General features: G+C 50.8%; 1 protein-coding gene across 1 annotated transcript; it reads left to right on the plus strand.

Moving 5' to 3' along the window:
• The first annotated feature begins 16,388 nt into the window (after positions 1-16,388).
• SLC18A3 (solute carrier family 18 member A3) lies at positions 16,389-17,942 on the plus strand. Its single transcript, XM_032432305.1, has one exon. It carries the CDS (start codon positions 16,389-16,391, stop codon positions 17,940-17,942), a length of 1,554 nt encoding a protein of 517 aa, XP_032288196.1.
• Positions 17,943-19,319: the final 1,377 nt, after the last annotated feature.

A 19,319-nucleotide genomic window follows, 5' to 3' on the forward strand; every position in this document is an offset into this window, starting at 1 on the left:
GCTCAGGTCATGATCCCAGGGTCCTGATGTTGAGCCCCGCATTAGGATCCTTGCTCCGCAGGAAGCTTGCTTCTCCATCCCCCACTCCCCCTGTTTGTGTTCCCTCTCTCAGTGTGTCTCTCTCTGTCAAATAAATAAAATCTTAAAAAAAAAAAAAGAATGGATGGGGAAGATGGTACATAAATATCACCATGTAACACAGAATTCAACAAAGAGTTAGTCTTATTAATCCCACTAAATGGTGGGACTATGTGAAGAGACTGTGTATGACATACTTTAATGGACCTTCACCTCACCCCCAGCACCTAACTCAGTGCTCTGCTCTTGATGTGTTAGTGAAGGTAAAAGATACTTGCAGACAAAGGCAAATGAAATCCTCCTTCCTTATTTGGGACACTCACTTCCTCATGGGCCATCAAGTACATCTGTCCTCTGAAGCCCAACCTCTGACCTTCTCCCATAGCATTAGGCCCTCCTTAGGACCTCATGGTGTGGGCTGGGGATGGCCTATGAATGGTCATGGATCAAAGTGGAAACCTCAGAACACAGAAGGGTCCCAGAACAACAATCCCTAAGTCACTTTTTAAACATATCAACGCTTATCCAACATTTAATCCCTTAAAATGATCGTCAAGAAAAATAGAAGGGCTTAGTAGTCAAATAATTTGAGAAGACAGTAGATTAGCTCATTAAGGTTTCCAAGAAGTTCTGCAATAAAATACAGCACAACAATAATAATAAGACTTTCAAATCCAAACTTGTTTAACGTTGTGTAATGTAGCACAGGACCATGTCCCTCACTCTCGATCTGAAGTATCTTCAGAAAATGATGCACCCACTGCCAGAAATTGAAGAATTTAGGGAATTAGAAATTAGGCAAACCAAAGTCAAATTTCAATCATTAAATAGTTGGGCATTTAGCATCAGCATTTCCCCAAGCCTGAGTAAAATAATGATACTTCTTGCTATGAGAGGCCCTGGGAGAATGCCGTGGGTGGGGCTAAGCACACCTGGGAAGTGATTCTCCCTCTTTTGGAGACAGATGGACAGTAGACTGTCCCTTGTCCCTAAGCAAGGCATGCCAAGACCTCTATCTGTCTTCTGAAAGGGAAGTGGTCTATGAATCTGCTCTGAGGGAGGAGGACATGTATCTTCTGTTTCAAGCAGATGTTTGAAAGCCCCTTTCTTTAACAAACCTACTTGTTTAAAACCCAGTTTGAATGAGTTATATATCATAAAGACATAATTCATTTTTTAAAACCTGCTTGCTTACTCTTTTGATATATATCTTAAATAAACTGGGGAAAAGAACTTGTTTCTTTATGCCCAAATAGAACCAAGGAGATGTTTTATAGCTGTCTCTGTGGACCTATAATTTTGCCCCAGAGACGGTGATGTTGGTCAGAACAATCCCCACCTTTTGTTGAAACAGCTGCCCAATTGTCCTTAGAGGGGATTGACTAGGTGACAGGAAAAGCCAATGAGTCCCTCCACCCTATCCTATTGTCAAGCAAACCCCACCAGCTCCATAGACCAGGGCCATGTGTGTGGATTGTCTCTAAATCCCAGCCATCCCAGCAGATAATGCATGGATGTTACATGGTGCTGTGTACATCTGGGCACATAGGAGTGAAAACCTCAGATGACACTTGGTGTCCAGGTGGTCTGCTGTTTCCAATTTAGGGAGAATGAAGCATCAGAGTATAGCCTAGCCTGGATAGGGACAGACACAGCCCACGTCTTTGCAGATCCTAAAATACCTATTATGTGCCGGGGCTTTACAGACCTTATCTCACTAAATCCTCAGGAAATGGAATATCAGTAACCTGCCCAAGATCACAACAGCAAGTGGCGGATCCTAAGTTCAAATCTAGGTCTTCCAACTCTGATGATTTCAGATTTCTTGGTTCATCTTAGAAAGAGGTCATTTCATAATCCTGAAATAACGCAGACAAAGCAGAACATTTTTGACCCTGCCCATTTAACTTCAGCCACATTTTGACCAAATTTCCTGGGAGGGGCGGATTTGTTAAAAATAGTCAACCCAAAATATAATAGGTAAAAAAGCATAGACAAAAAATTTAATTAAGTAACTGATTAACCCTCTCTTAAAGAAAATTCACGGAGATACAAGTTATATTGGGGAAATTTGATATGGATTATTAAAGCCCAATGGATAAGTCAAATCTTCATTGAGGAATTTACAAGGAGAAGAATTTATCCCCACGAAGATACTTTCAGTGAAACATTAAAACCAAGAGGCAGATGAATGGATGCATGACTGAACATCAGAGGAAGAGCATGTCATTCTCAAGAGTGACCAGACAGTGGCAGCAAAGACCAGTAATGGAATCAAACTGGCTAGTGGTTCTCTAAGTATGGTCTCAGAACCAGCAGCCCATTCAGGAAAGGTGTAAGATAATTTCAGGCAACGACAAACAAAGCCCTGCTGAGAATTTGTTAAAAATACAGATTCTCAGACCCACTGAATCCGAAACTGGTGGGGCCCAGTACCCTGTGTGTTAACAAACCCTCCAGGTAACGCTGATGTCCACTCAGGAAACTGTGCAGCCAAACACGAGGCAGTTTTCCCCTTTTCATGTGACCTCCTGGGGCATCCATTCCAGGGAGGGGAGACAGACAATAAACATAATCTGTAAACTATGTATATGAGGATTCACACTGGAAAAGAAGAAAAGCAGCCGGGGATAAGAAGTGCGGAGAGCAATTTTAGGCAAGGTTGTCTGGAAAAGCTTCATTAATAAATGCAGATCAGAGGGAGATGAGGAAATGAGATATGCAGATGGATTACTTTCCAAGCAGAGGGCCGAACTCATGCAAAGAGTGGAACAGCCATGCAGAGGACCTGCCGAGTGGCAGTGAGGGTGGGATCTAGACCATAGGGCCTGGAGGCCACTGGGAGGACATGGTGCTGATGTCTGATCTTCAGAGGGCAGTAATTAAACAGATGATGTGGTTCCTCTATTAGATTATTGGTTTTCAAAGATAATAACTCTGGTTGCTGTCAGGTTGGAAAGAGGCACCCTATCATGGGAATGGAATCAGGCATCATGCTTTCAGAAAGCCATTTGACTTTATGTATTAGGAGATGCAAAAATGGTCCTACCATTTGGACCAGTCATTCCATATCCGGAAGCGTATCCTTAAAAAAAAAATAGGGATTCTTATTTTGTTCCTGTCAATTAGCCACAGAAAGCGAGTTGGCTCCCAGAGCCTTGACACAGAGCCCCTCCAACCCCAGTGCTTTGCACTCCAGTATGTCACCCCCACACCCAGCCCCCACACAGGACCCCCCACCTGCAGTACCGGCCTCCGGGTGTAGCCTCCGTCTTCTCTTCCCTGGACAGCAATGGTCAGGGTGTGCCTCTCTCCCCTGCCTTCTGGCCTGGGGCAGCCCATTCACACTCCATGCCTTGCTCAGAAAAGAGTTCTCTTCCTCTCTCTTTCCAAAATATCCAGATCCCGATCCTGCAACAGGTGCCTCTCTCCATCCCTCCTACAAGGGTCTGAAGCTGGGCTGGTTGGACAGGGGCAGAGGGGACAACTTGGGCATCTCTCACTCCCACCACAAGTAGAAGGTCTTATCTGGTGGTCCTCCATGTGGGGTACAGCCTGGACCCTTCCTGAGCCCCTTGGGAGTGCTCATTGGGTCCCACGTCTCACTAGGGAGGGCTGAGGAGGGCTATTCAGGGCAATGGCTGGCCCTGCTGTTCTCTCTCTTTCAGGCCACTAGAGGGCGAACAGAGGCTGTCTGAGCCCATCAACCCCGCAGACTAACTCACAAGGGAGGCTGGAATTGGCTCAGCATCTGAGGTCAGACAAGAAGTACATTCAAAAAAAAAGAAAAGAAAAAAAGAAGAAGAAGTACATTCCAGGTCAAGTGATCTGCTATCAGATGGCATCCAAGAAGTTCAAGTGAGGAAATGGCACCTGTCTTCCTGTCACTTGTTCATTTACAAACCCACAGACTGTCCACTCTGTTAGTTTGGCCAGGCCTGGAGCCTGATGATAGTCAAACCCTCTGCTCGGGCCTCATAGCCCATGGGAGACAGGCACAGTCCTTATGAGGGATGCGTGCATGTGTCATCAAGAATTAGTTTGAAATGGGGCGCCTGGGTGGTGCAGTCAGTTGGGCATCTGACTCTTGGTTTTGGCTCAGGTCATGATCTCAGGGTCGTGGGATGGAGCCCCCTGTCGGGCTCCCTGCCCAGCGTGGAGTCTGCTTGGGATTCTCTCTCCCTCTCCCTCTGCCCCTCCCACTAATGCTCTCTCTATCTCTCTCTCACTTAAATAAATAAATCTTTTTTAGAAAAGAATTAGTTTGAAACTAACTTTAAACTAGCATCTTAATTATCTGAGGAAACAATGTTCTGGCTAGTCTTCCTGATACTCGGAGTTTATCATGTTCTCCACCGAGAGTGCCCCCAATGATCTCCCCACTATTGCCAGCCCAGCTGCCCAGTTCCCCACACACCTGTGGAGAGAGGGAAGCCACCTCTACATTCACACCTGCAGCTACAAAGTCTCTGCATCCCTGCCCATGTCACCAGCTGGAGCTGCAGGACTAGTCAGGGGATCCATCTCCTGCTCAGGCAATCCCGAGTCAGACCTCGATGCAGAATTGGACACCTGTAGCCAGTATGGTCAGGGGTGTCCCTGGCCACCTGCCCACGCCCCCATGGGATCGTTTCTTTCCATCAAGATATAGGGTTTTTTTCCTCCAGAACCTCCCATGACCTCACCAGGAGTTTGAGGGTTGAAATACCCAACTTTCCATCCCTGACTTGTTCTCTCACAGAGACCTCCTCTCGGGGCCTTGTCTTGCCACATGGCCACAGAGCAGGCCTCCGAGTTTCTTCAGATGTGTCTTAACATCTTCGTACCTCAACAAGAAGGGGTCACAACTCTGGTCACTTTCCTCCCTGCAAACACCTCCAGAGAAAGCCCCTTTTTATTCATTTTTCCACATGTGCCAGACATGGTGTCAGCTCCTGGGGGCACAGTGGTGACAGAGCTGAGGGAGGTATAGCTCACATTTATGAAGCATTGGCCATCATCAATCTTCCCCAGCATCCCTTCCCTGCTCTACCTGGTCCCAGCCTCTCTCCCTGAGCACGGACCACAGGCGAGGAGAGGATCCCACTACCACCCATTTGGCACAAGCTAACTGTCCTCTTTCACTCCTGGAGGTGCAAGACAGCACTCTGGGCAGCGTCACCTGTAGCTGCAGCTCAACCCAAGGGGGGAGGTGATGCTCCAGCTCTTTTTTTCCTGTTGGCCATTTCCCAAGGGTGTGCAGGGAGCTGGAAGCCACCCTTGCAGTGGGCTCAGTACCAAATCACCCAGCCCCACAAGCCCTGATCCATCAGCAAAGCCACATTTGTGCAAGTTGTGAGCATGGGCTCTGGGGTCACCTGCCTAGGTTCAAACCCCAGTTCTTGGTTCCTAGCTGTGTGATGTGTCTTTTTGTGTCTCTGTTTCATCAAATATAAAATGGAAGAGAATAGTAGCATCAACATGATAAGGTTGTTGCGAGGAATAAGGGAGGCAGTGGAAGCTTTTCAATCCACAGGTCACCAACCATTTGCTAATTATAAACCCAAGTTATTGGGTTGTGACCAGCATCTAACATAACTATAGTAGAAGCAAGAGTATGCCTCACTTGGGATAGGTCAGTATACACATCTATATGTGTATGTGGCAGAAACCATTCCCAGATGTTTTTCTTGCTGTGAGGTCCCACTGTAGGCTTGGGAGATGTTAGATGGATTAAATACAGACCAACGTGGGGAGAAGACATGCAATCAAACCTTAGAATCCTTCCTGGCAGTGCTAGGGTAAAGGTATGTGCATGTGGGCCAGGATGCTCCCCATGGTTAGTAACCCATTCTGTTGGGAAAAAAACATAGCCAACAGTGGGACCGGGCATGGCAGGACCCAGGTGTCCTGGGCAGGCAACCATGTGCATGTGACAGGGAGTGCTAGTAGAAGCAGCATGGGAAGGAGCTAGGGACATACACCAAAGGCCTTGAAAGCCATGAACTTGGCCCTAAGGGCACTGGGATGGCTCAGTCGGTTAAGCATCTGACTCTTGATTTTGGCTCAGGTCATGATCTCAGGGTCATGAGATCAAGCCCCACATCAGGCTCCACGTTCAGTGCAGAGTCTGCTTGAGGTTCTCTCTCTCCTTCTGCCCCTCCCCCCGGCTCATGTTCTCTCTAAAATAAATAAATAAAATATTTTTTTTTAAATAAAATAAAGCTGAGCTTGTGAACTTGACCTTAGACAATGGGGATTTAAAGCAGGAGGATAAACTATTTAATAAATATCTATTCAATGTCTACTGTGGGGAAGATTTATGTTTTAAAAAGTTGACTGTGGGGAGTCAAGAACTGGTGGTAACACCAGAAGCAGGGGGATCTACCAAGAGGCTACTGCGATAGTCCTAGCAAGAGATAATAAGGACAGAGGTCAGAATATCTAAAGAAGGAGGAAACAGGTATAGCCTCTGTGCCTCGGGCTGGATGGTCCCCAACACCTGGAGGAGGATGGCAGCCATGACCCTGCACACAGGTTGTGGGGGAGAGCAGTGCTTTGAAGGCCACAGAGAAATTGCACAGGCCTCCAGGGGACAGTAGCCACATGGCTAAATGGATAAACCCATGGACATGAATCAGACAGCCAGGTGACCTTGACACATTACTCAACCCCCCACACTGCCAATTTACAAAATGAGGCCCAGAAGAGGACTTAGCTCATAGGAATTTTATGAGATTGAAAGCTAATAATGGTAAAAGCCTGTCACGGCATCTGGCCCAGAACCAGGGCTCACACTGGGGCTGCTTGCTGACCTCTCTCTTACATCATAGACATGCCCGGAGAAGGTCCTGGCAGGCAGCCTGGGAAAGGACAAACTTCTGGCCCCTCAGACAAAAATCAGGGGAACTCAGCTGACTTTATAGTGTCCCTGCTCCCTCCAGGCCCATGTTTGAAACTTAGACCCATCCATCCTCAGTGAGGCTCAGGGTGGTAAGCAGTAGGTGGGCCCTGCAGGGCCAGCCTTCTTACCAGATGGGGCCAGCTCCTTGCAACTCCACCATCTACACCTGGGGCCCCTCTGAGAAGGAATCTATTTTCAGAGGCTTCAAGATAGATGATCTTGAACCCATGTCTACACTATCCAAGCACAGAGGATTTCCATAGTTCTCGGTGAAGACGGTCACTACATACCCATTCAGAACAATTCACTCTCAAACAAGCATCTCCCTTGGATTTTCACTGAGCCCTTCTAAGTGCAGAGATTGTGCTAGGTGCTGGGGATGTACCGATACAATCAAGCATGCTCCAGCCCTGTGCAGCACGCATCTATAAAGGACATCCTTCTAGAATAGTCCTCTGCCCTCCCTCTTTGCAGGGCTCTGAGATTTCCCTGCCCCAAACTTACACTTTTCAAGTCTGAAAATGGGATGACTCTGACTGATCAGTGCTTGCTTTTCTGATCAAAACAAGCCTCTAAAAACGAAAAGGGATGGCTGGCAGCCTTCATCTATCTTCTTGATTTTCCTTACCTAGCCAACTCTGACTGTAAAATGTAGAGTTTCCTTTAAATATCTTTTTGCCTACCCAACTAGTCAATCAGGGGAGATTTTTCAGCTACGCTGCGGTGTCAAGGTGCCTTAAGGCAAATCTGTTTTCTGGCTCTCTCCAGGGTACATCTAGGGCTTTTTTTTTTTTTTTTTTTTTTTTCAGGTATACTTTAGCTTTCCTCTAAGTGTCCCTCTGTCTGTTCCAGGTTCAACAAAATTTTGGCAAAATAAGAAAGTCCTATTCTTTTCAAAAGTGACACACAGGCTAATTCTTCCATTGCACTGTCATCTCCTGGGGTGTTGTATACCAGGAGCTAAGTGCAACCCACTCTCCTCAGACCCTACCCTCTGGTAGAGGAAAGAGACACGTGAACACACCTTCATAACACAGTGGGACAAATACAGTGATAGACACATGGTCTTGGCACAAAGGAGAGACAAATCAGTTTTATTTGGGGAGTAGGACAAAGAGACTTGATTTGACCACAAAAGATGTGTAGGAGTCATCTAGGCAGACAGAAGGAGGAATAATTAACAGCAGTAACAATTACTTCACAAGGAATCTCATTCCAAACCGTTGGAGGCATTGTCAATGCACCCATTTTATAGATATATTAGTAAGGTTTGGGAAGGTTAAGTAACTTGTACAAGGTCAGAGAGTTAGAAACTTGCAAAGAAGGGACAGCTGTATGCTTTTTTAAATAACAGAAGCTATATCCAGAGCATTTAAGTAAATGTGCTCAAAGTTAGACAGGTAGAAAGTGATGGAATCAGCAATCAAATCTAGGTATCATATTGAGGCCATAGAGGTAGATGGATTATAGAGACCTTGTTACATCAAGCTAAAGAATTTGGAGTCTCTCCATTGATGATGAAGAGGCTCTGAAGGGTTTTAATTGATGTTGCAACTTCACGTCTACTCCAATCTATCCTGCCCAATATGTATAAACCATAAATTCTAGTACTGAAGAAGTAGCAATGATTTTTAGCCACAATTGACATGCCCAAGGAAAATATATTTGATGAAGTTATTCTATTTAATAATGATAGTCTATATAATAAACATTCCTGCAACTCAGGAAGAAAAGAACAAACAACCTCATAGAAAAATGGGGGAAGAAAGTAACAGGCAATTTATGAAAAAGGAAACACAAATGGCCAATAAACATAAGAAAAGGTACTCAGCCAATTAAAATATCTAATTAAAATAATATTGAATGCCATTTTTCTCCCATCAGATTGACAAAAGGAAAAAAAGCAGAAGAGAACAAATGTTGCTAGGGTGTTGGAAATTGTGTATTCTTATATACTACTTGCAGGGGTATACATTTATGCAGCCACTTTGGAGGGCAATTTGGAAATTTCTTTCAAAATTCAAAATTGCTGGGATCAACCAAGGTGCTGGTGTCTCTTCTGGGAAAGCACCTCCACACAAGCACAAGGAGATCCATTGCAACATCATCATGCCTAAACATTAGAAATAACACCAATGTCTATCATAGGGAACTAACTGTGAACACTGGGGTATGTTCATAACAAAAAATACTATGCAGCAGCTAAGAAAATTGAGCTTTTTATGGATTAAAGTGGATATATCCTTGAGTGGAAAAGGAGAGAACTGCAGAATGATACATATGTAACAAACTTTATGTTAAAATATATATATTTAGGGACACCTGGGTGGCTCGGTCGTTAAGTGTCTGCCTTCGGCTCAGGTCATGATCCCAGGGTCCTGGGATTGAAGCCTGCATCGGGCTCCCTGCTCGGCGGGAAGACTGCTTCTCCCTCTCCCACTCCCCCTGCTTGTGTTCCCTCTCTCGCTGTGTCTCTCTCTGTCAAATAAATTTTTAAAAAATCTCAAAATATATATATATATTTATTTAAACATAAAGGCTGCTTAATGTACATTTTATATGGGTTCATAGATACGTCTGGAAAAGGGTTTAGAAAGAACCTGGGAAATACATGTAAAAAGAGTAGCAGTGGTAGCTGTTGAGAGGGGCAGAGAGGACCAGGGCTGGGGACCATGAACAAATATTCATAATGTTCTAATTTCTATGAGCATCTCTATAAGCAATTTCTATTCATGTATACTTCCATGGTTTTCATTTTAATAAATGTAGAGATAGATTTAAAAACCACTGACATATCCATTCCTATGCAAAGTACTTTGACCGGTGCTCTGAATGCATGACAAGCAAATCTTGTTATTAGACACACTAGGCAGATCTTGCCTTCAAGGGGCTCTCAGGCTGGCAGGGGAGAACAGGTCCAACACAGTGTGAGATAAATTCCTGAAGAGGAATAGAAAAATACAGTAGGAGTCATGGTTAGGTGAAGGGGAGGGCGTTCACAATACTTTAGGAATCAGGGAAGCATTTATGGCAACCAAGGGAAGGCAAAGCCCGGCATGGGCTGAGAGAACTTCAGGTTCAAAAGTGCAGAGGTGGGAGCTCCAGGGGTCTGTTAGGGAAGACAAGGAAGACAGGAAGGGTTGGGGACTTGTTGTGGAAAGCCACAATGCTGGAAGAAGAAGCTGGACAGCAGCAGGGTGCCCTGGGAGCTCTTTAATCACATGGGAACTTGCCTGAAACTTTACAGAAAAGAAGTTTGGCATCCATGCAGAGGTAGATTGGCCAGGTCAGGAGGCAAGGGACAAGTTTGGGAGGTGATTGACTCCCCAGTGTGAGGGAAGATTACGTTTAAGGGATGATTAGGGGTCTGGGTGGGGATGGTCTCAATGGAGGAGGGAGATGAACCTGAGAAACTCATTGAATTGGGATGAGGAGAACGGAGGGAGCATAAACCAAGTGATTTTTGAGGCCCTGCTTCTACTTCATGAGAAGTGTCAGGAGTCAGAAGAAAAGCAGGTAAGAACAGCTTCTTCTCTGAGCTGTAGAGGTGTTCCAAGGCCTGTCCACAGTAGGAACTTCAGTCCCCTTATTCCTCCACTGGAGCCCAGCTATGCAGGGTGCAAGACAGGTCTGAGTCCTAAGGATGCACTAGCCAAGGGCAGGCAGGCAGGCACGTAGTCCTTCTGGCTTCCAGCCACCAGACTTACAGGCTTCCAGGAAAAGCTGACAGGGGCTGCTCTCTTCCTTTGGATCTGAGAATATGTGACTGAGGAAGCCTAAATTAATTAAGTGATTCTGAGGCCCTGAGGCCTTCCTGAGGAAGCACACAGGGTGAGTAGTGAGACCAAGGTAAATGGCACCCCCTCCCCCAGTACTGGAATCCAAAGAGGCTTCTGAGCTTCATTGGAATTAAGCCTGCACTTAAGTGCTTCCAGGGAGACAAAGAAATCATAAATCAGGAGCAGGTGCCCCACCCACACGCTGCCACCATCACTGCTATCAACCTGCTTCTCTACAGAGACATGGTCATTTTGAGTCTCTGAGACCAGATGTCTCAGTGAAGCAACAAATGGCATGGCCCCGGAATTAATGTGGCCCACAACCTTCTAGAAAAGAGTCCATGATGGGCTGATGCCTTCCTCCAAAGCAGCACCCACATACTATACAACTCCCTCCAGATCCACCCTGGCATACAGACACCATACCTCACCCAGGCACAGGCGCAGGAAGGCTATCCTTCCACACCTTCCTCAAGCTCCCATATACTAGGACTCCCCAGGTCCACAGCAAGCAACACTTGACACCAGTCCAAGCTCGAGGAAAGGACTTTGTTCTAGCAGATGGAGGCCACAGCTGTATCCAATGGATAAAATGAGAAAAGTCAGCAGGGAATCACCAAGCTGTCCCTGTCCATACAAAACAATAATAATTAAGCTCCTATTAAGTACCAGGTATTGAGCTAGATACTTTCAAGTAAGTCGACTCATAATCTTCAGCCATCCTGGAGCAGGACTGCATGGTGGTTGAGAGCTGGGTGCTGGGGCTAGATAGTCTGCATTTGAATCCTCTCTCCACCACCTATGAGCTCTCTGACCGTGGATAAATTACTGTCCCTCGGTGTCCTTGCCTGTAAAAAGGTAATATGAAAGTTGGTAAGAGGATTAAATGAGTTAATGTTTGTAAGATACTTAGAACAGTGCCTAGAACATCATAAGCACTTCTATGTGCCTAAAAAATAAATTCCTTCCTTTACCATTTGACTTACCTTGAGTAGCAGATATGTAATCTGTAGCAACAGTTCCTGTATCTAATTGAGAAAGCAGAGAAGAAAATGTTACCATTTTCTCCAACATGGTTGGACTGGAAGTTCTCTTCTTCCTGTAAGTTATGGTCAGATAGAGAAGTCTCTGGAAAGGAATTTACCAAGAGTTCTGTTGAAGAGGAAGCCACAGACACAGGAAACAGGAGCGGCAGGGCTCTTGGGTAAGGCTAGTTAGCCAGCTGCGAAGCTGGGGCCAGCACCCTGGACAGCTCCCAACAGGACAGCGCAGGAACTGGGAATTCTCCAGTTCTGCCAAGGCTCAGTCTCTAGCCTTTTGCTGAGGCAGGGGGTCCTCAATTCCCTGAGACTCCTGCATCTTAGTCCTTGGGGCTGCCGATTGATGGGGCAGAGGATTGCCTTCTGACTTGGAAGTTGGAGGGTGAGGGAGTTTAGTGTCCCAGAAGCTTCCTTAGGGAGGCAGCCAAGAACCTTCCTCCTCCCACCAATCTTCATCTGTCCCTCTCCCTTACACTGCCAAGGTGTGGCCACCTTGTAAATGGAGTAGCAGAGGCACAATGAAGCACAGGGAATAGGGAAGTATCGTGAGAACCACAAAACAGGTTCCGAAGCCTTGGTTTAAATCCAGGCTCTACTGTTGGGATCTCAGGCAAGTGACCCAGCTTCCTCATCAGTAAGATAAGGGAAAGAACACCTACACTGCACCAGGATTGAGTGAGATTAAATGAAACAGCACACATAACACCCTTGGCATAGAGTGCTTAATAAATGAGTCTGTTTCCTGCCATTGGTGAATGGAGGACTGAAGAGTTGAGCATGATCTCAGAGATAACTTGGCTCCATATTCAAGAACAGTCATGAATTATGAAGGCTAACAGGCTGGGAGAGATGTCTGCACCTTGAAGTCCCTGGGAAAGTTTCTTTTCTCTAAGATTCCACTAAGTTCTAAATTCTTCAGCCACTAGACAGAAAAACACCTGCTTTAAATCCCCCCCTCTTTTAAAATCAGACAGGGCAAACAATATATGCATAAATAACAATTGCTCTATAGGCTGGAAGACTGCCTCTCTAAAAGTCTCACAACGGGAGAGTCAGAAGAGGCCAGAGGTCTTCGTTAAGAAGCCTTAGGAAGCTGGAGCTGGTGTACTGAATTAAGAATATGCAGATTATAATGTGCTGAAAGAGGAAGAGAAAACCACCCACATGGGGGGGGGGTGTGCGCGCGTGGCAGTAGTCCCCCGCCCTGAGCATCTGAGCATCTGAGCTCCCATTCTGGGAAAGTGAAACCCATGGGGTCACCTCAATTGAAGATGCAGTTTCAATACAACCATACAAAGGAAGTAGAGTCACAGATTTACTTGTTACAGATCCAAGAAGTGCAGGGAGGGGTGGGACAGTGAGGGGAGGTGTGTGGCTGCAATGAGCAGGGGGAAGGGCAGTCCTCTGTCCAAGGTCACCAGCGAGCAGTAGACAGCAGGGTAGCAAACACTTACAAGGTGGTGGGGATCACTAACATTCTGTGGGCTTAACTCTAAGTGGTTATTTTTAAAGGTGCCCTGGGAAAAGCAAAATGGGAACTTAAGTCAGAAATCCTAAACTCAGGGTACCTGGGTGGCTCAATCGGTTAAGCGTCTGCTTTCGGCTCAGGTCATCATCTCAGGGTCCTGGGATCAAGCCCCCCATTGGGCTCCCAGCTTGGGGGGGAGTCTACTTCTTCTCCCTCTGCCCCTCACCCCCTCATGCTCTCTCTTTCTCTCAAAAAAATAAATAAATAAAATCTTTTTAAAAAATCCTAAACTCAGGTCCTTATCTAAATGTCCAGAGTCTGGGTGTGAGTAGGGCTATCAAACTGCAAAATGCCTAGGCAGCAACTTAGAAAAACAAAAGTTGTTTTTCTCGAAAGTTGTTTTCCTCATCACAAGGTTTAAAACTCAAATGACTGAAAAGCCAGGCAGGTGACATAAATATGCAAAGTCAGTTGGAGGGACACTGTGATAAGCTGAAGAGTGTGTGCTGACTCAAGGCATTTGAATAAAATTTAAAATAATTCTGTCACCCTGAAGAGCCCTTCTCTGGTACCCACTTCCCTGGGGAATGCAGTGAGTGGGCTCCTCCCTCACCCCCTTACTTAACAGAGACAAAGGCTGGAGACCGAGAGAGACTGTGACTTGCCAAAGGTCAGTCAGAGCCAGATCTGTCCCCATACTGGGCTCTTTCCCTCTCTCAGACAGAGGGCAGTTTGGTCAGTGGAGAGCACGTGCTGGGAACTCCTTAAGTGGAAGGGTTTCTCCTCCTCCTCCCTGGGGTGCCTGGGACGGGGTGGTGGGGGGAGATTAAGCAACAGGTACCAAAGCCGCTGTCTCTCACCCTGACACTCTGGTCTCCATCACCTCATCCCACAGCCATCTCAAAGACAGAAGCCAACTTGCCATTGCCCTTGGGCCTCCCACCAGCGAAGACAGAGCCTGGAATCACAATGCCCACCTAACCATAAGGATTAGCCAGGAAGCCAAGATGCCCCTGTACCTTTTACCTGCCCTTCAGAAGACCCACTACTGTGAAAGAAAGATAAAAGAACACACTTTACAGATAGTAACGACAATAGCAAGCACTTATATCACTCTTACTACGTTATGTGTCAGGCACCCTAAGCACTAGGTACTCTTACTACCCTATTTTACAAATAAAGAAATTGGAGGACAAAGAGGTGAAGTAATTCCCTGGCACCCATACTAGTAAGTGGCAGAACTGGGAGCCACCTCAGTCATCTGTCTCTAAAGCCCAAGCTCCATGCATTGCATCACCCCTGTCTCGCTTGAGGTGGGGAGCACAGTAGAGAAAGAAGCTGGATCTAATGCTAGTGTGCTCTTGAGACCAGAAGAATGGGAAAATTCCTCTCTGACTCTGGAAAAGGCAAACTGTAATCTCAACAACACATGTCTCCCAGTCTCAGCTGCCTCAGAGCCTTTCTCCTGCCAGCTTTGGACTGGAACACGGACTCGATGTGCCATCTAGGGTCATGGTTCTTTGGGGGACTCAGGCCCAGCGCGCAGCCAGGGCGGCTCAGCCAGTCTGCAGAGAATGCGGCGTCTGGGCGGTGCGGCCCTCTGAGAAGGTGAGCCTCCCTTGAGCCTCGGATGAGAGCAAAGCTGCTGGGTCCTGCCGTGGGAGTGGGCTCGCCGCCCACTCGGGCTTTCTTACAGCTGCAAGAGAGACCCCCGGCCATGTCACTCCCACCTGGGACTTGGAGGCAGCTTTGGAGATTCGGGGGGAGGGGTATGCAGGGGATGGGGTATGGAAAGGGGCGGGACCTCGCTGAAGAGGCTGGAGGGCTTGTTCTAGTGCTAGGAGCACCTAGGAGGAGTTACAGTGGGGAGGGGGTCAGGAGGAGGGAAAGGAGAAGAGGCGGAGCTGGGGGACCCGGACAGCTAAAGCTGAAAGGGGGAGTACCGGCTGGGAGAAAGTGGCGAAGCAATACCGGAGGGTGGGAGGGGCAGGGCTGATATTCGGGGCCCTTGGTGGAAGCGAGGCGACTTCTCCCCTCTATCCCCAGAAGCTCATAGTTAGGAATTCTCTGCTGTGACATTCTCCCGAAGGGCCGGTCTGTCGGAACCGGGCCCAGCAGTCTCTGCGTCTCCCCCTCCCTTCCCGGGGGTGGAAGGGGCCAGGGGGTGGGGCCAGAGAAAGGGTTGGGGTATCCCAGCCGGTCCCCCACCAATCGCCGCCCCACATTTCAGCTGCGAGAACTGATGGACGCAGCCACCGCTCACCTCGGGGGCTCTTTGCCGGCTATACGCCGAGATCCAGGCTGAGGCGGAGATCTGGAGCCCTCGGCACCCTCCTCTCCAGCGGGGCCGGTGGGGAGCGGCCGCTGCGCGACCCTCTGGGGAGGGGGAAAGAGCGGGCCCAAACCCCGCGGGTCCTAGAACTAGGCGGGGGCGGGGGGGAACAGACAGCCCGCTCCTCGCGCGGCGCATCCATCCTCAGAGGCTTGGCCAGAACTCTTTTCTTACCAAGCCCCCTTTCTAGGGTTTCCAGTCCTGGCGCATCTGGGAAGGGGACCCCTGCCCGGCCGCGCCCCGCCCCCCGGCCCCCGCCCCGCCGACGTCGCATTAGCATGAGCGACGCAAGTGGCCGGGGCACCACTCGGGGGCCGAGACTCGCCGCGTCACAGCCCCGAGTGGAAAGGAAAAAAAGAGGAGGCGGCGGAGGAGGAGGCAAGAGCCGACGCGAGGGGAGGGGAGAGCGGCGGCTGGGCGAGCGAGCGGGTGGGCGGGCGGCAGCAGCATGCCCCTCGGTCCGCGCGGGCGACTTTTCAACGCTTCGGGGACGGCGCCCGGGGAGCCGGAGGCGCAGCGTGCTCAGTCTCTGGCCCTGGCCCCTCGGCGCGCCAGTCTTCCCTGACCGCCCCTGAGCCCAGCAGCGGCGGGTCCGGGCTCGGCTCCGAACAGCCGCGGCGTCTCGAGGGACAGGGTCTTTGCCTTTCCCGGGACACAGGGCCATGAGCCCTGCAGCCACCTGAGACACAGGGGGCGCTGCGCCGCGCGGACCGCGCCCGCGAAGTTCGGTGCCCCGGTCTCTGCACTGCAGGGCGCCCGCGCCCGGCCCCGGCGGAGGCGTCCTCGGAAAAGCGGCGGAGTAGAGGCAATGGAACCCGCGGCGCCCGTGGGTTCGGCCCGGGCGGCAGCCATCAAGCTGTCGGAGGCGATGGGCGCCGTGCTGCAGGATCCCCGGCGGCAGCGGCGCCTGGTGCTGGTCATCGTGTGCGTGGCGCTGTTCCTGGACAACATGCTGTACATGGTCATCGTGCCCATCGTGCCCGACTACATTGCCCACATGCATAAGGCCGGCAGGCCCAGCCCGAACACCGAAGTGACCACCCTGCAGCCGTCCACTCCAGCCACTGGCAGTGCCAACATGGGCAACACTTCGGAATCCCCGAAGACAGCGACGGAGAGTGAGGACGTGAAGATCGGGGTGCTGTTTGCCTCCAAAGCCATCCTGCAGCTGTTGGTGAACCCCCTGAGCGGGCCCTTCATTGACCGCATGAGCTACGACGTGCCGCTGCTTATCGGCCTGGGCGTCTTGTTCGCCTCCACCGTGCTGTTCGCGTTCGCGGAAGACTATGCTACGCTCTTCGCTGCGCGCAGCCTGCAGGGTCTGGGCTCGGCCTTTGCGGACACGTCCGGCATTGCCATGATCGCCGACAAGTATCCGGAGGAGCCCGAGCGCAGTCGCGCGTTGGGCGTGGCGCTGGCCTTCATCAGCTTTGGAAGTCTAGTGGCGCCACCCTTCGGGGGCTTTCTCTACCAGTTCGCGGGCAAGCACGTGCCCTTTTTGGTGCTCGCCGCTGTTTCGCTGCTCGACGCGCTGTTGCTGCTGGTGGTGGCCAAGCCCTTCTCGGCCGTGACGCGGGCGCGGGCCAACCTGCCGGTGGGCACACCCATCCACCGCCTCATGCTGGACCCTTACATCGCCGTGGTGGCTGGGGCGCTCACCACCTGCAACATCCCCCTTGCCTTCCTCGAGCCTACCATCGCCACGTGGATGGAGCACACGATGGCGGCGTCTGAATGGGAGAGGGGCATGGCCTGGCTGCCAGCCTTTGTGCCGCACGTGCTAGGCGTCTACCTCACCGTGCGCCTGGCGGCGCGCTACCCACACCTGCAGTGGCTGTACGGAGCCGTCGGGCTGGCAGTGATCGGAGCCAGCTCCTGCGTGGTGCCTGCCTGCCGCTCCTTCGCACCGCTGGTGGTCTCGCTCTGCGGCCTCTGCTTCGGCATTGCGCTGGTTGACACGGCACTGCTGCCCACGCTCGCCTTTCTCGTGGACGTGCGCCACGTCTCAGTCTACGGCAGCGTCTATGCCATCGCCGACATCTCCTATTCCGTGGCCTATGCGCTCGGGCCCATAGTGGCGGGCCACATAGTGCACTCGCTCGGTTTTGCGCAACTTAGCCTTGGCATGGGCCTGGCCAACCTGCTCTACGCGCCCGTCCTGCTGCTGCTGCGCAACGTGGGCCTCCTGAGGCGCTCCCGCTCGGAACGCGATGTGCTCTTGGATGAGCCACCGCAGGGTCTGTATGATGCTGTGCGTCTGCGTGAGCGCCCGGTGTCTGACCCGGACGGCGCTCCTCGGAGCCCTTCCGGCCCGTTTGACGAGTGCGAGGACGTCTACAACAATTACTACGCCCGCAGCTAGCAGCCCCGCTACTCCTCCAGGCCACCCACCCACTCCCCACCCCCTGGGTCAAGGTGGCTACTTTGTGAGAGCACTGGCCATCTCCGGCGCAGGGCCCGCCCCTTCCGACGAGTATTCCACAGCCTCGCCCGTCTTGACTTCCCTGTCGGGATCCCCTCTCTATGACCCTTTCTGTGCCTCCCTCCCTCTCGTCCAGTGGGGCGTAGAGCACGGAGGCACACGATGCGATACGGTCCTGCAGAGATAAAGAGGTGCGCGAGGCGCCACCTCGGGGCTCCCCTGTGTAGAACCGTGCGTTTGTCTGTCTTTCCTTCCGTTTCTCTCAGTGCCAAGTTGGCCCCCTCCACCGCGGTGCTTCTGGCCCGAATCAATAAACTATATCTGTTCGAGACCGAGTCTCTTTACTGATGAGGGTGGGCGGCCGGGCAGAGGGCCAGGGCAGAGGGGAGGGTGAACGGTGTCTAGCCCTAATCCAGGTCTGAGCCTGGCAAGCACCCGGAAAGCCCGTGGCTCTTTTGCTACCTGGTAGAGGAGATACGAAAAAAAGCAAACCCAGCAAAGGCTCCCACCCTCGGACACCCTGTAGTACACGGCTTCCTTCAGCTCGCGACAGCCCCTCCCTCCCAGCCCCAGCGCAGCGCCCCAGGGCGCCGCCCGGGGGAGCCTGAGGACCCGCTCCCTCCGCGGGCGCTAGGCCCCGCCCCTTGAGAACATTCCGGGTGTCAGCCTCTGAGCTCTGAAGGCCGGGGGTGGGCTTCCCTTCGAGCCCGGCATCCGGGTCTGTCCAGGCTCCGGTGAGGAGTATGGGCCGAGCTGTTCCGGACAGAGGTCCGCCCTCAGTCTCGTCTGTTCGTTGGAGAGCTAGGCTCTGTCCTTCGAGGAGTGGGGTAACAGTTGGTGTGCTTGCTGTGTCCTGGCTGTGCGGGTCTGAGTCGTGACTGAAGACGGTGCCAACCCCCACCCTCTTACCCCCACCCTTACCCCGGCCTTGGTGGATGCAGCTGGCCAAGGCTGTCAGAAGTCTCCCCACCTTGAGTGCGGGTCTCCGGAGCTGCAGACCCCCGTTTGCAGACCACTCCCAGTCCTGGAGCCTGCGGCCTGATGAAGGCCGAAGAGTCCTCCAATTCTGGCATGGAGAGGCAGCAGAGTTGGGGTACGCCTGTGTATTAAACAATGCCTGTGAGAGTCTTCACTGCTGGTGTGTGCACGTCTGTCCTCGGTCTGCGTGTTGGGCTGTTGTGTGTGTTTGTCTGGGCAGGGTCTGTCTTTGTGGGTCTGTCTGTGTGTGTTGGTGTGTAAGGATCTATATGGGGGGGGGGGGGGGGGGGAGGAGTGCTTTGTCTGGGAGGAGTGTCTGCCTCTGGCTGCATTTCTGTA

This window comes from Phoca vitulina, unplaced genomic scaffold, assembly GCF_004348235.1.
Source record: "Phoca vitulina isolate PV1807 unplaced genomic scaffold, GSC_HSeal_1.0 scaffold48, whole genome shotgun sequence".
NCBI classification, from domain to species: Eukaryota; Metazoa; Chordata; class Mammalia; order Carnivora; family Phocidae; genus Phoca; species Phoca vitulina.

Bases quoted from the DNA above. Each gene is read 5' to 3' on its own strand.
- SLC18A3 (XM_032432305.1), top strand. From the start codon at position 16,389: ATGGAACCCGCGGCGCCCGTGGGTTCGGCCCGGGCGGCAGCCATCAAG.